Below are 16189 nucleotides of genomic sequence, written 5' to 3'. Positions count from 1 at the left end.
TCTCTAATATGAGCATGGTGTGTATTGTTCAGTATATCTAAGTCCTGGGACCCCTGGTTTAAAAGGCCATTGAGCCATGAGCGAGTGATAATTCACACTATTTTAGTCTAAACTACATTACAGGATTGTTGTCAGGATAAAATAGGGGAAGGGAAAGAACCGCTGCTCCTTGGAGGAAAAGTAAAGGAAAACTCAATGGATGTGAAAGATACACACAAGAATGAATTTGCATGCAGAGTCTGTGGGTTGGATCCAGTTCTTTACAAATTAATTACACCATGTCCTCTTGTGTGTTACAGCTCTTGCCTCTGGTTGCTGAGCAACTTCCGTGGATGCCCTTTGTGAATCCTAACTTGCACATGCATGTGGTTAAATTTATTTACTGGGCTATCAGGCAATTAGATGATGGGACACAGGTGAGAAATAGTTATGCAAAGTAGTTCATTAGCATTTAGATAAGATTGTTTTCCTTCCAGAGGGTTTCAATTATACTATAAGCAGGATATGCATTTGACCTGGGGTTTTTATTCATTATTCTTTCCATAGTAGCTAAATCATTCTGTTATTAATATACATATCTTACAAAGAATATTTGAAAGGAGAGGATGGCTGTTCTCATGTGAATAGAGGATAGAGATCAAGAACTTGATCTTGCAGAGAATCCGAATTCTAAACACATTATTAGGAAGGGGAATACCATTGTTTCTCATTCTTCCATTTAATGCATTTGGGGTCAAGCTACGCTCTGGTGAAGTCATTTACAAAATGTAATTAATTCTTAATGCATTGTGGAATACACACCAAGTTTCATTTTAACTGGAAATTCGGAAGAACTGTAAAAATGAACTCAATTTACAAGATACTATGATGACATCCCTCCTTTAGGCAACTTTTGAGTATTTTCTTTTTTTCAAGCTTTCTGTGGATATTAATTTGTATCAAATTACCTATCAATCAAGTGCAATATAAATTTAGCACACTTCCTTTGGTGCATGTCCCTATGAAAACTGTAATTCACATGGTGCCCATACACTATTCTTGAGACTACATCAGCAGTCATTTTGTTAGCAAATCCTCTGGTAAGATCCTTGCACAATATCTTGCTGTAGAGGAAATTAGAATTTGAATGTTATCGTTATCTTAACACAGGCATCTTCCGTGCAGAAATTAACTTGCTGCTTGCCCACTCCCTGAAGACCTTCATGGGAGAGCTACGCTGGCAGCTGAGCTTGGGAAGGCGTGGTGAGGCTGCAACAGGAGGCGCATGCCTCACTGTTTCCCTGACAACTCCACCAGACTGCACTGCCCCCATGACAGGCCCGTGAGCGGCAAGCAGCCAATGTGTGGGCCGCAGTCTCCACTGCCCATCAATACCATAAAACCCTCCCACCAGAGACCATATGCCCCTGCAATCACGGCACCTACATCAAGGTGTCCGACCAGGGGGAAGCCATCCGAGGGAGAGCCCTGGTGCTGTGGGGGTGGCCCCCATCACTGATCTTGCAGGTCACAGGCCCGTAGACCCTCAGCACTGCTGAGGACACTGAGCTGCCCAATGGGGTCCAGGTTATTGGACCTATCCTGCACAGGTGTGGAGTGTTTCCCCAGCCCCGTTGCCCACAGCTGGGTGACACGATCCCATGCTGCCATCGCATTTCCTGCTGGACAGGGCCACCCTCTCCCACCCAGCCAGGCATGCATGGGAGCCAAGGGAGTGGCCCGCTCCCCGACTCCGCCCCTCGTCGCAAATGATCTCTCCTGTAGATGAGATGGATGTCCTGGTGAAATTGCCATCTTCTGGGCATGGAGCAGGGGTCACTGGGGCAGTTGGGGGCGGGTAGTTGTGAAGTTCCTGCATTGTGCAGGGGTTTGGGCTAGATGACCCTAGAGGTACCTTCCAACTTTATAATTCTATGAAATCTGCCCTCAAGTATCCCCTGCCGAGGAGATGCTCACAGGGATCTCGCTCCAGGGGTGCCTGCAACCACCCCATGTCCTCCCGAAGCTGCTGGTCGGCCTCCTGATGCCAGGGTGAAAGGGCTGCATGCTTTGACCAAAAGGACCGTCCAGAGATGGTGGGTGGGGAGACCAGGAGTGGGACGTTCATCCAGCTCAGGCAGCCCTTGGATTACCTGGGCCAGTCCAGTTGGGACTGCTAACCCAACAAGTACTGCAAGAGAGCTGGCATATGCTCCAATATCCTTGGACCAGTATTCCACATGAAAGCACCAATTCAAGGGGGGATCATGACCCTCCCTCCACCACTTCTTTTTCTTTGGTAGTCGTTGGGTTAATGGTCCCAGTTGAAATGGGGGAATGGCAAACAGCCACCTGTCTAAACCCCCACTTTTCCTGGTGAAGAGAAGAACCCCCATGGTGGCTGCCTCCTATGAGCATCCGCTGGGGATGGGGGGGGGGTTCCCCCAGCACACTTGTGTGTGCAGCTTGGACCACTTCCCTGGACCATCCTCCCTCCACCCCACCCCGGATGCAACAGCCATCTGCCTTGCATCTCAGGCCAAAGCAGAGCAGAGGAGGGTTGACAGCTCTTCCACCCTGTTTGCCGCGCCGCCATGTGAGGACAGTCCAGGCAAGATGGAGGCAGTGTGTGGCAGTGGCCCCTACAGGATCCACAGATCGCCACTCCATTCAGGGGCTGAGCCACTCAACAGGGCAGAGGCCCCTGGTGGAACCTCAGGGCTGCCACTTCTCTGGCAGCCCAGGACCAGGGACCATCCTCAGGGATGTGCTTTCTGGTATATTCCCCCTGTCATCGCGGGGGAGTTGCCAGAGTGAGTACTCAGACATCCCAACCTGTGGCTGGACTCTCTTCTCTGCCTTGGGGGGACACCAGCTGAGGGAGTCTGAATGGAGCTCTGCCATGGGCTTCTAGGAGCTCCCCCCCCACACAAAAAAAACAGCTGAGTCAAGTATGGCTCCCTGGACTACTGCCTCTTTGGCAGGCACAGGCTGTCCCCCCCCTTTGCTGAGCCTCAGTCATAGAGGCCAACATTGGGGGGTGCTGGTGAGGGAAGAGGGTAGGCAGGTGTAAACAGACAAGCCGGGGCAGCCGACTCTTCAGCTCCTTCTTACGTGTCGGTGTTCCTTTGCCCGTCCTCAAGCCAGGGCTCAGAAGCTGGGGAACCTGTAAGGCAATTTGTGGGGGCGGGGGGTGGTGGTTAATCAGGCATTCTGGACTTAGCTCTCCTCCCGTGCATTAGTGCAGGGTATATCCCATTTTTTGCGAAATTCCCTCAGTGCACACTTGCCCCACCACCTTGTGCACTCTCTCCTGCATCGTGCTTTTAAGTCCCCACGGCAGAGGGCTCTTAAACAGAGTCTCCAGCTGCGTCCCTACTTACCTGGGTTCCTGGGCACCCTGGCTGGAGGTTATGTTGGGTGGACAGGGGACTGATTGGTTGCTGGGGAGGGGCCGTGGATGCCATGGGTGACAAGTGAATTGGTCACCATGGTAGTCGGCATCCTGTGCTCTGCCAGGCTGCTTAAGCGAGGCCGGGTATTGGGGGGGGGAGGCGAGTTTCCCCCTACAATGGACACCTATGGGCTATGCCATCATTTTTCATAGTGCAACTTTCTGCCACTGCAGGGGGCGTTCCCATGCCCAAAAGAGCTTAGGGAGCTGACTAACTTGTGGCCCAGCCTGCCGGCACAGGGACCTACACCCCAGTTATGCTTGTTTCTAGCCGCCGTGGCCTGGTGCTGGCAAAGGACTCATGCGGAGTGGCATCGGGCTGTTGCGCCATGGTAGGGGCGGGTTATGATGGCATAAGTCTGGGATATGCTGCCATAACTCCTAATTGGCTTTCAGGGCACTTCAGGATTGCGTTGCCCGAGTAGTATTCAGAACCTCTTAATACTTGTGATGTGTTTTTACTTGATACCTCCTACCATGATTCATTATTGTTTCAGCACTATTTTATTTTATTTTACTTTAATTCAAGTTTGTATAATACGTGGATGTTTCTTAATTCAGAAATACAAAAAGCTTATGAATGCAGATAGGATTTGTTCAGGGGCCACAGTGCTTGGAATTTCATTCTTTGATATTTCCATCAGAAATGCCTGCTTACTGCATCAGGGCGGCAGCATTAACTCATACATCAGGGTATAAGATATAGCATGGGCATATTGGTACACTTAAGTCTGTTCTGTTGAGATTTTTGTAAGACAGCATCTAAAACAAATAATGATCTAGATAGCCTTTATATAAATAAAAATATACTTTGCTCAGTAGAATAATATTTTGTCTTCATGCACATATATAACAGCATGCAACAATGATATCAACAATGAGAAGACTGGGTGAAGACTTGTTTAAAGGAATTGTACCTAAGGGAAGTCAATATATTACTTCTGAACATGCTACTGATCTTAAACCTAAGACAGCAACTTTCTTTAAGAGTGGAAGTTTACCTTTAAGAGTTGTATCAACTTTAATCATAATCAAAACAGTGACACAAGGTAAGTTCAGCAATTATTTTGGAGTTATGTATCTTGGTATTTAAAACATGTTTAAATTACATGAATATCCTAATCTCAATTGCATGATAGCTAAAGTAAAAAAGGAAACGGTAAGGGGGAGTGCTAACGTATATTAAGATTAATTTAAAGGAATAAATGCTAGTTAACATCTGCTTTACAATCCTGTAACATAGAATAGGCATAATTATTTCCGGAGTGAATCCAAAGGTGCTGTTCTGCCAGTATAGCAACACAGAATTACATAATGGTGATGCTGTAGGTGGAGAGAGAGGTGATTTTTTACCAGTTTCTCACTTCCACTGCAGTTCCCCACTTTGCTTTACTTCCCTCTGGGTGTTAATTAGGGTCTCCTGACCCCTGGGAGCTAAATTTTGTGAGGTTCAGTGGTAAGGAGAAGGCGGATAAGTGCCATGGAGCTTTGCTCCATTTCTGTTCCTTTGAATCCAATCCTGGTTTTAACTGTAATTGGTTTTTAGAAAGACCATGCTTGGAAGAAGGAAAATGACAGGAGAGAGATACTGGGCAAGTGACGAGCAATATGTTAGTTGGGACAAAGTGGCTGGACACGGAGAAAAGTGATGAGGCACACAAACTCCATCCTGTGAACATAATATTATGGCAGATGCTATTTGCATGATTTAAACATCTAACAACAAGTGGTGTTTCTTTGTATTAGTATAAAAGTCCAACAAGGTATATAAAAAATAGAAGTCATTGTAAACTATCAAACAAAAGCATTGCTTGAACCCACAATATGAAAAATGTGACAATCATACGGTTATAAATAATATTCAATATAACATGAAAAAGCGTATGCCTGTGCGGAAAAATAAAAACTATAATTGTAGAAGTATAAGAAACTTCAAAAAGGAGTTAACACCTGTGACAAACTACAGATTGCCAGCCAAACTCAGTTTCAGATAGATCTTCATCAATGTTAATATTATAAACGGTATACAAAAAACTGATCTGTGCAGATCAGAAGATAAATGACCTGTGTCATTCGGAAAAAATACCTCAATTAAAAAGATCTGCTAGTTACAGGGTGCACAAAAGTGTGGTGCTGAATTGCCTGAGAGTTAGTTACAGTCCCCACACCTGAAATGTCGTACTTTCAAGTGCTCCAGGATTCAGCATCATCCCGTAGGTTCAAAACAAGAGAGGAGAGATGTTTTAGGGCTCCTAACCTTGAGACCTCCTGTCTGCTTTCTGTATATAGAATGTCTTGAAGACATTCTGTAGACTTGAAGAAGGAATAATATAAAGTGAGATATGGCTATGAAATATAAAAAGAATACGGCAGCTCAATCAAGGTGGTTTGTAGGAAATGTTCTGCTTTAGAGTTACAGTACAGTAGGGGGCATCCTTACTTAGCCTTCGCAAGTTCAAAAATTATGACAGTTTATATAATACTTTAACAAAGCCATATGATAGTGTTCATCTACCTTTCTGCTAGCTGAAAGATGTTCATAATAAGGGCAATGCTTATATTTTTGGTTCTTGGTAAAACAAGCATATATTTTCTGAGAATGCTATAGACAGACAAAAATGGTGAAAGATCTCTTACCATTAGGTAATATGAAGTTAAATGTGAATAGAAGAGCTAGTAATTTGTCACTTAATATTTTTTTTTTACCAAAAGCACACAATGGGCTATTTTAAGGGGCTTATACTGGATTGATTCTGCGCTGGATTGTACTGTTAGTCTGTTTGTGAGTGAACCCTTGATCTTGTTTCATTGATATGTAAAGCCATTGTACCTCATACAGTGATTCTCCTCAAAGTATGTGATCAATATATCTAATTCTCATAATAGCCAAAAGTATGGATACTTAACTCCAGCAACTTGTCCGTCCTTGGCAGTTAGGCCCCCAAGTTCTCCGCAGTTAACACACAGGTGTTCCAGTTGAAGTAACTTTATTAGAGATCCATTCAGTACAAGGTGCATAGACAATGAAAATTGGCAGAAGTGACGTAGATAGGGCTAGCAGTGTTAGTTATAGGGCATATTCCCGCCTTAACCTGGACCGTTAACCTGGGGGTGGGGGGGGCAGTTGGAATGAAACATTATTTAGAGCAAGCAGTGAGAAAGATGGACTTACCTTTGGTTCTCAGGAAGAGCACACACGAACCAGCTTCAGCTGGCTGTCAAGGACACTAGCTCAGCTGAGTGAGAAAGAGAAAGTAAACGTTGGTGAGATAACCTGCTGGCATAGAGCAATAAAGAACTTCCCATACTCTCAGGAGACGGAGGCAGAACCCACATACATTCATGGCAGATATGCAGGAGGCATATATGACACAACTGCAGCCATGGACAGGCAAGATAGATCTTTGTACAAACCTGAAAAAAGCCCTAGGTTTGCAGAACAATCTGAAATCTTTAAAAAAAATACATCAGTGGTTAAAAACCTCTAAAATGATAGAAGCAGTGCCTTTAGTTTTAAGAAATGAATGCCCTCAGTAGCTGTTGCTGGGCAACCACTGCAGTATTGCCAGCATTCAAGCCTTGGTTTCTCTCAGTAAAAGATGGGTGGAGGTAGCAGGGACCTTTCCAGGGCTGTTTTGCCCATTGAGGGAGGACTCCTTAAAGCCAGGCCTAGCAACAAAATACTCAGCAACTTGATTCCGCATGACTTGCATGACTTACCCAGGCCCAGCTGTTTGCTACTGTTCAACAGCAGCCATCCCACAAAACTAGTGTGGTGTAGTGGTTAGAGTTTTTGACTAGGATCTGGAAGAGACAGGTTCAAATCACCGCTCTGTCATCGAAACTCACTGGGTGACCATAGGCCACCCCGCCTAACTTACCTAACGGGTTTGTTGTGAGGATAAAATGGAGGAGAGGAGAATGATGTAAGCTGCTTTTGGTTCCCATTTTGAAGAATGGTGGGGTATAAATGAAATAATTAAATAATAAATGCACCTGAAGATGGGAGATAGCTAAAAGTTTCATTGGTTGGTGAATAGAAGGGAGAAAAGTAAGCAGGGAAAGGTGAGGATATGGGAGTTACCTGTAGGAGAGAAAGAGGAAATAACATGGGGAGAGGGATACAGAGGAATGTGAGATGTGGGTTCTCCATTGTGCCCAGCCTGGAGGCCAGCACTGCACAGTTGAGCCTGGCCTCATGGCCAGAACCATAAAGAATTTCCCATTGCAATGGTGCAATGGTTTAAGTGCAAGTGGATGAAGGAAACGTCGGAGTGTATATATACCATCTTTGAGAAAGGGATTCCAGAAACGGGATCCTTCACTGGTTTTCCCGTCAGATGGATATTGTTTTCTACATGATTCATGACCTATATAGTGCTTCCCTGGCCATTCATATTTATGTATTGAATTGTATCCGATTGAATCAACCTGCTTATGGACTTATGATTGGAAGCTATATGGCTGTGGATGATTAACTAGTTGTTTTACTAGCACTGAGCACTTTATGGTTCTTGCAACGAAGACTGTATAAATGTATTGATACAACATTGAATGATGAATGGATATTGAATATTGTATGAACTGCACATATATTGGCAATTTTTCATTATTGTATTGATTATATGAATGTTTACAATTGAAGTGGTTGTTGTTAGGTGGTCTTGAATTTCTGTCAGAATAGGGCAGTGAGGGAACAGGACCCTTTCCAGGGCTAGTTTGGTCTCACAATCTAACTCTCCTTCCATCCCTGGAGGGAGAGTAGTCATTGGTCCAGGCCCGGCAGTAACTATAGGGAAACTTGCTTCCATGCAGTTTGTGCAACTGACCTGGATGTGGCAGTGGCTGCCAGATGACTTGATGCTGCACAACTCTCCTGGGCCCAGCAGCAGCCTTCAGACAAGTTGCATAATTTGGCTGGGCTCTGCAGTGGCGACCGCACAACTCATCTGCGCAGCTTTCTTCTATACAACATTTGCAACTTTACCAGACTTTTCCCAGGGAGAGGCTGTCAGGGGAAGGGAAGGAGGGAAAACTGACAGCCAGTGTGGTGTAGTGGTTAGAATGTTAGATTAGTCTGGGAGACCCAGATTCAAATCCCCAGACTTCCATGAAAGTTTGTTGGGTGACCTGAGGCCAATCACTTTGTCTCAGCCCAATCTACCTCACAGGGTTGTTGTGAGGATAAATTGCATCTGGAGAGAATGATATGAGCTGCTTTGGATCCCCATTTGGGAGAAAGATGGGTTATAAATGGAGTTCATAAACCAAGATGAAAACTGGAGGGGCAGATAAAAGAAAGGGTGGTTGGTGAGTAGGAAGGAAAGAAGGAAGTAGGGAAGGAGGAGAAGATATTGGGGCTTTCAAGGGGGAGACAAAGAATTAGTAGTGTGGGAAAGGCAATACAAGGGGAAATGAGGTGACCCCTGCAAGTCTTCACAGGTTCCCCACTTGTAACAATATAATAAAATGTTTAACAACAACAGGATAACAAAAGGTTAACAGCAATTAATAGTCAAAATAAATAAATGATAGCATCTTTTTATTGCCATAATATATTACTAATGTTGGCATTTAGACTTTTGTAACTGTGGAGGTTAGGCTAATCTTAAAGTCCACACATAGCAGAAGACTTTTCAGTTCCGGGGCTTAAACAAAAATGCCACGCAAGTTTTAGACATTCCTTTAGCTTTGTTTAAAATGGATGGGTTCTGTTTAATAATCCTAAGTGCGAGTTTTGCATTTCAGATGCATTTTGGACAACTGGAAAATATTTTTTAAAAACAATTTAGGTTGATTTCTCAAGCTCTCTGTAGTATCAGTTCCAGAGTCATAGTCTGTAGAAGCAAACATAATAGATGCCTTATGGCATGCCTTACGATGCCTTTGGGACTAACATATATTTCGGTTTTTATGGAGTGGTGCCCACTTCATTAGTGCCGTGAAGAAAAAAATGTAAACAGCAAAGGTAATGAATGGTTGCCACTGGACCTCTTGCATTTTATAACCTTTACCATTTTTTCCTATGTGCCATAAATGTGCCATAAATATCACTGCTAAAATGGCTTGCTTGATATATGATTACAAATAGTGATGTACATTTTTAATATTTACATTCTAATGCACTTTTTAGCAGATTACATAGCTCAAGCCTTTGATACACTTTGCCTGGATCTGAAGACTGATGAAGGAAAGGCCTTGTTTCTGGACTATCAAGCAGTGCCTGTTATACTGAGTCACATTAAAATATCAAGCAGAGGTCTGCTTTCCAATGCCATTGACAGTTTACTGCAGATGACAACTGAATCCAGTAAGTGTGTTAAATTGCAGTCAGAATTTTAATACTGATGTGCTTAGGTTGCAGTTACGAAAATGTATTTGTAAATAGCCACTTGCTTTGTCACCTGTCACCAGAAAGCATCTCTTCCATGAAACAAGCACAGACTCTGAATTAAAAAGCTTTGGGTTTTTTTAAATTAATGTACTTATTTTGCAGAAGGCATGCTGGCTGAAAAAGAAAAGTGAGTGCCAGTAAATTTTTTAGACTTAATCTTTCAAAACTACATTAACAAAAAACTGTTTAACTTCTATACTATTCATCTCGAAGGAGTTAAAGTGGGAAATAAACAGGATATATACACCTCTTTATAGGAGAAGTAATACCTTGATTATGGCATGGTTTGTTTGGTGAAATGTAACACAACTAGGATTTGGCCCCAAGCCCCCTTTCTGTCCAGAGTTGATGCTAATTTAGGCTGTGAGAAACAGAAATAATAAATGCTATTTCTAGATATTTTCATATGATTTAGTTAATGTGATCTTCTAGGAAAGAGGGGGCATGGAATCAGAATATTTCCATAGGGCCCAAAGTACCTGGGATCCAGTCAACAGAACTGAAGGAACAGGCACCACAAGACAAAGCACTTCTCTCCCTCAACTCCCTCCCCCATTTAATTAGAATGGCTGCATGTATTGTTGATTGCTGATATTTGAATATTAATGCCACTAATAAACTTGTTCATTGTATATCAATTCCTTACATATTAACAATTCAGCAAACTTACCTTTTTGGCATATTAAACCTGCAAAGTGGATTGTGTTTGCATAGAAAATTTCATAGTGCAGTGTTATCTCACACTGCAGTTAAATTGGTGAGATAATTATTTTGTTAACTTGTCTGAAAGAATTAGTGTTGTTGTTCTTTAGTTTTAGAGGCTGTGGCTTTTTGGGCTACCATCTATTAGAAAAGATTTCCTTTTGTGTCTAAACTACTTTTTTTTAGTTGTACTCTTGCAGAGAATTTAGCAACATTTTCAGATGTGCCTCCAGCCAGATATAATAATCAATCTGCATTAAAGACTTGCAGTTAGTTGAAGTAAAAGACTAAGAGGACGCCACACATTCCTATGCAAACCATGCTGCTTGATCTTCCACTGAGATAAAGGAGTGCTAAGCACTCATCCCACGCTTTCTGCCTAGGGTGATTATGCTGTTTCATCTTAACTGGGAAATATTGCTCACTTTTATCTTAAGCCCCCTACATACCAGCATTAGGAGGACAGTTTTGCGCACATCGTATGTGGTTGGGAATGCTTTTCTTTTATGTCAGTCATGCAAAATGTCCAGAAGACATGACAGTTGGTTTAGAACCTTTGGCAGAAAAGCTTATAAACAAGGATCCCAGGAGGCAAACACTTGAAACATGTTTTCTGCTTCACACATTACATGGGCTGGCTGGTAACTGTAGAAAACAGGCCAATCACAACTTTCTGATATATAGTCATAGCATGCACATAGATCGTGTATTTACATTGCATATGCCTAAAACCTCATCTGCTTACACCTTTAAAAAAAACTGTAAAGCAGACTACCTGAAAGACCATTTCTTTTTTTTTTATATATAAATTTTTTTATTTTTCATAACTACAAAACACTACACAAGACTATCACAAGGAAAGGGGAGAGGGAAGGGACAAAGGGGGGTGGAAAAAGAAAAGGGGGGGGGAATGAACTACAAACACTAAACACTACACTTCCAATGTTTCCCTTCATACTGTCATAATACAAAAATAGCTCCATAGGATAATGATGGAGTGGTTAATCATACAGAGAATAAACATTTCAAATTCTGATTAAACTTTCCTCCCCCTTCTAGGTCCCGGACGCAGTTCTCTCTGTGCAACTGCTGTTGCGGTGCTCTCCTCCTCCCCCCCCCCTCCGGCTCCTCCTTTTCTTCGTTCTCGGTGCAGCAGAGTTCTGGGTTTTTATTCTCAAAATCCTTTAGTTGATCTTCTGATAATATCTTATAGGCCTGATCTTTATATCTGAACCATATTCCTTCCGGGAATAACCATTTGTACTTTATTCCATGGTCCCTCAGAAGAGCTGCAAACTTTTTATATTTAAAACGCCGTTTCCGGACTAGAAATGGAACGTCCTTCAAAATCTTGACTTTCAAACCCATAAAGTCCAAATCCGCATTGTATGAGTTATATAGGATGGTGTCCCAAATCTTTTTAGATGAAAAGTCAATAATGATCTCACGAGGCAACTGTCGCTTTGTTGCATATTTTGAAGAAGCCCGACGGACCTCCAAAATGGCGCTTTTAACCTCTTCTTTAGTCGTCCTCGCGGGTATCGCCAATAATTCCGAGACCACCTCCCACAGATCCTCTTTTTCCTCCTCTTTCACGTTTTGGAGACGCAAAATTGTCTGCGTTCGTTCCACCTGTAGCCCGATCAGCTGGTTCTCCACCAACTTCAGCTCCTTTTTTGTAGCCTTCACAAGTGACGCACTTTCCAGAGCAGACTTTTCTGCCCCCCCCCCCGCTGCTGCCTTAATGGTTTTCACCTCGCTTTCAATTAAGCCCACCCTTTGATCAGTTTCGTTCAGCTTGTCAACAAAGGGTTTTATAGCTTCCACCACCGCCCTGCGCACCAACTCTTCGAGCGACTCCCCCTTCTGCAAGGTAGCCGAGATTGACTTACCGAGAGCGGGACTTTGCTTCTTTGCTGCCATTTGGGGGGGGGGGGGCGCCAACAAAATTCTGGAACTCAACGAAGGGGAAGAGCGAGTCTTCTTCAGATCAACCTCTCCTTCACAAACGCTTGTAGAACAGAAGGGATTCGCTTGTTTACAGGCTTCCGCCTGTTTCTTTTACTTGCCGTTTCTCGTTGCCCGGCAGCACTCGAGGCGCCGCGCACGTCTGCCGGCCTCCATAGGGACAAACGGGCAATTCCCCCCCCCGCATTGATTTCGGGGAGTTCTTCCCGCCGCGTCCCGGACCCTGGCTCCCTCCCTGGGAGTCCTGGGGGCTAATCCTTGCGGATCAGCCGCCCGGTCAGGGTGCCCGGTCGTTTCCTTCCGGACCAGCCGAGAGGAGCGTCCGGCATGGCTGAGAAAACGAAACCGAGTCCTGAAAGACCATTTCTAAATAAACTGTAAATAATCCAGTATTTGTAATGAAGATAGTACAGCCGCGGCAGCCAAATTTTCCATGACTTTTATTGTATCTGTAGTGATGATTTCTAGTTTACATAGGTCCATCTATATGTGTAGCACTTTATAGAATCAATGAAATGAATGGAAGAAAGAAAAAGAACAAGAAAAGTTGCAGTCACAAAGAGATGACAATTTGAATTTCAATACTGGGGAAACCTGTGGGAGTGGGCATGTTGTAGTTGAAGATCAGAACTAATAAACATTTAATTCAGTCACGTCTACTTACTTTCATTAGGGAATGAAGACCAAGGGATTAACACTCTGTGAAAAGGGGAAGAGAGATTTGAATTAAAAAAGAGGCATTGCCGTAGGTGGTGGTGGGTTGGAGATCCAGGCATAAAAAGGCTCACAAGTGTGTTCAAAGGAGCAGGGATTTAACAGGCATATCAGGGTGGTAGGCTGGAGCAGCAAAGATCATGGGGCTGTGAGAGCAGAGAGAAATGGAAGTAGAAGCTATGAAAGACCTTGAAGTCAAGGATGAAGAATTTGTACTTAATATGTAAGTAGATAGAAAACCAGCATAAGGATTTAAGAAGGAATGTTACATGGTATAAATGCCAGGACTGTTAAATGACCTTTATAGCAAACTTTATAACAAACTTCCCTTTGAGAGGGAAGAAGCAATAGAAGCACAGGCCATACTGCTGATGTGACAGGAAAAGACTGTAGAAATAAAAGTAGAGTGTTAAAAGAAGTGTGTCAGGGCTTGTCGCTGCTGCCGCTGGGCGGGGCACCGGCTGGGCCGGCCCTGACATCAGAGGGGTGCCTGGGATGCTGCAGGACCCTGCTGTGTGGAAGGAGGGGCAGTATACATCACCCAGACTCCCTCTCAGTCCACTCGCTGGCATGCTCAACCTGGCATGCTCACCCCCTGCATCCTCCATCATCTCCTCCTCCCAGAACTCTCCTCCAAGCCTCCACTCTTGCACTGCTCTGCTGCCATGCCATCACTCCTTACTCACACCCACCACCTCAGAGCTCTCCCCCAGCCAGCCTTTATAGGGCCTTCTCTCACTGCCCTGCCCTCCTTGCAGGTCCTGCCTGCCAGGCCACACCCCTCCCTGGCCTCCCAGCATTGACCTGGGCTGTCTCAAGCTGCTGCAGTTGAGGTAGCTGGCTGGTCTGCCTGGATCAGCAACAGCTGTGTCATGTTGGCTGGCTGCCAGGCCTCTCTGGCTGAGCTGATTACTGAAGGTAGGCCCATCTGTGGCCCCTTGGCTGGCTGCCCAGCTCTTCCTACAGAATGCCTTCAGCAGCTTCACTTGGAGGGGCTTGGTTCTGAACATCTGAGCCAGGTTGCTGTCTTCAAGCTGAGGTGGAGGCTGGGGCGTGGCTCTGAGCTGCTGTGGCTGCTTCTCCTCTCTGCCAGGTAAGAGCTCTGTTTGGGCAGCTGCTGGGTCCCTATTCCCCCTGCTTTTGCCCTCTCCCTCTGCTTTGCTGAGCCCCCTATCACCCCCCTGGAGGGTGGGTCTAGCTGGTGCCTCTCTGCCTCCTCTAGCCCTCTGAGGCCCTGGCCCTTTCCCCCTTTCCCCGGGTGTAGGTGGGTTCTGACCCTGGTTGCTGGCTGGGGCGGCAGGGCTGCTGTCTCCCAGTTGCCTCCCTCCCAGCAAGTCCAGGGGCTGAGGCCCAGACCCCGGACAAAGTGTTTATGGAGGAGGACAGAAATGATTGAGTATTTTTTTTTGCAATGTTTTACATGCAGTTTAAATGACATGATTTCATGACTAACAAATATGATCATCAAAGTCGAGGAAGGAATACCATCAGCATATGTTGGATGAAGTGAAAAAATAGAGTGGAGAGAGGGAAACAGATTGTCCCTGATGATGAAGCGTGAGATGTGAAGGGAGGTCGAGCAAGAGAGTGTGGAGAGCTATATTAAATGCAGAAGATGGGGCTAGGAGGATGAAGACTTGAGTAGAGACTAGTAGAATTGGCAGTGAGAAGATAGTTGGTGGTCTTGATGAGGGATTTGTAGAGGGGGGATAGAAACCAAGTGTAGGGGATCAACAGGAGGCAGACTGGTTCGGAGACAAGGGGTAGAAGGGTAATTGGATAGTAGTGTTAGGGGCAGAATGGTCCAAGGTATTTTGATGGGGGTGGGAAAGAATGAATTAAATGGTGGTTTATTTGAATTCCGAGAGAGAGAGAGAGTTGCAGGGTTGAGAAGTGTGGAGATGGCAAGGGATGGGGCTATTTTGTAGACATGTGAAGAGATTACACAATAAAGGCTTGCATCCTTTTCGTAAAGCACATTGAGTAGAAGGGAATACATACATTTTCCTGAATAATCTAGTCATCGAACCAGATTAGGAAGGAAGGGTTGAAAAGATGGATGGAGAACTGGGGAAAGGGTGGGGAACAGAAGAAGAAAAGGCTTGGTTCATCATTTGAAGAAGAAAAGTGTGGAGTGGAGAGCAAGGAGGATTAGGCCACAAGACAGTCCTTAGTAGGCATCAATGATAAAGAAGAGGGACTGAGGACAATGCCGTAGCATTGCTTGAACAGGGAGATAGTAGAAGAGGAGGAGGACCTTGCTCGTTCATAATGAGCAAGCTCAGCTAGTTCTCCAGAAGTGTTCATCTGCATGAGAACAAAGCTCAGATTAGAGGGGTGACTTTTTATTGTTGGGAGAGGACAAAAAAAAATCAAGAGTTCACAACTGATGAGTTTGAAGGTGGCAACTACAGCATTTAAGCAGTAGGGGAAAATAACAAAAGAAGATAACACTTCTAAGAGAGCCCATAAATCAGTGGATTGCAGTTCATGGCAGAAGCAGGAACAGAGAGCATGGAGACTGTGGCATATGATGATGATCAGGGAATAGTATGATCTGACGGAGAAACTCCAGGGTAGAGAAATCAGAGGCAAAACAGCTGTTAGTGAAGACATGATCAAGAGGGTGCTCAACATAATGAATAGGAATGTTAAACTGAAGGTGGAGTTCAAAGGTAAATGTCAAGAAGAGGAGTTTAATGTGGGGATGCAAAACATCAAGTTCTGATATGTAAACCGAGAAGGGCAGGAAGGCATAATTCAGAAATGTTCTCCTTCTAAGAACAAGCTTTGGTTCCATGGACTTGTGTGCGCTCTTTTTCCACTCATGCATAGTTATCAAAGTGAAGACTTCTGCTTCTATGGCAAACCATAGTTTGTAACTTACATTATTGCTGCATGGTTTGTGTTCCCTGCATTCCAGTATTACAAGGCTGATTTGAATGGAATTCTAGTTTATAGGGAGGAGCACGAATCAC

At 44.4% G+C, this 16189-nt stretch overlaps 1 protein-coding gene across 3 annotated transcripts in view; it reads left to right on the top strand.

Moving 5' to 3' along the window:
* The window catches only part of CCDC138 (coiled-coil domain containing 138), a 61510-nt gene that overhangs the window by 21792 nt on the left and 23529 nt on the right, over positions 1-16189 (top strand). For 2 of the 3 annotated variants that reach the window (XM_054974906.1, XM_054974908.1), the window contains exons 11-13: positions 300-416; positions 4290-4482; positions 9567-9743. In XM_054974906.1, the coding sequence (XP_054830881.1) occupies positions 300-416; positions 4290-4482; positions 9567-9743 (487 nt within the window). The remainder of the gene's footprint in view (positions 1-299; positions 417-4289; positions 4483-9566; positions 9744-16189) is intronic. The other variant, XM_054974907.1, reaches the window with a different exon arrangement.

This window comes from Eublepharis macularius, chromosome 3 (assembly GCF_028583425.1).
Source record: "Eublepharis macularius isolate TG4126 chromosome 3, MPM_Emac_v1.0, whole genome shotgun sequence".
NCBI lineage: Eukaryota > Metazoa > Chordata > Lepidosauria > Squamata > Eublepharidae > Eublepharis > Eublepharis macularius.
This window is presented reverse-complemented; position numbering and strand designations above follow the sequence as displayed.